Source organism: Egretta garzetta, unplaced genomic scaffold (assembly GCF_000687185.1).
Source record: "Egretta garzetta isolate BGI_Z169 unplaced genomic scaffold, ASM68718v1 scaffold2654, whole genome shotgun sequence".
NCBI classification, from domain to species: Eukaryota; Metazoa; Chordata; class Aves; order Pelecaniformes; family Ardeidae; genus Egretta; species Egretta garzetta.
In genome coordinates, this window is record NW_009259407.1 from 2024 (window position 1) to 2471 (window position 448).

Consider the following 448-nt stretch of genomic DNA (forward strand, 5'->3'; position numbering starts at 1 on the left):
CTGGGGCACGTGGCCGGGCAGCCCCTGAGCCCCCCTGCCCCCAGCTGCCCCAGTTCTCCTTCTCACGCCTGGCGGGTGCCGACGTGGTGCTGGGTGTGGAGATGACCAGCACGGGTGAGGTGGCCTGCTTTGGGGAGAACCGCTGTGAGGCTTACCTGAAGGCCATGCTCAGCACCGGCTTCAAGATCCCCAAGAAGAACATCCTGCTGACCATTGGCAGCTACAAGGTATGTGGGGCCGGGGCGAGGGTGGGGGCCCCCCACTCTGCCCTCTGACTGCCCCCGGTGTCGTTGCAGAACAAGAGCGAGCTGCTGCCCACGGTGCGGACCCTGGAGAGCCTGGGCTACAAGCTGTACGCCAGCCTCGGCACTGCTGATTTCTACACCGAGCACGGCATCAAGGTTGGGGGTCCGGCAGGGGCTGGGGGCGCCCTGGGGAGCAGGGCAGG

The 448-nt window shown here is 67.2% G+C and overlaps 1 protein-coding gene across 1 annotated transcript in view; it reads left to right on the top strand.

The window, feature by feature from the left end:
• Window positions 1–401, top strand: part of LOC118452069 (CAD protein-like) — a gene marked incomplete at its 3' end in the record, with an annotated part of 2398 nt that extends 1997 nt beyond the window's left edge. The window contains exons 2-3 of the mRNA XM_035892391.1: window positions 45–227; window positions 297–401. Of these exons, the coding sequence (XP_035748284.1) occupies window positions 45–227; window positions 297–401 (288 nt within the window). The remainder of the gene's footprint in view (window positions 1–44; window positions 228–296) is intronic.
• Window positions 402–448: the final 47 nt, after the last annotated feature.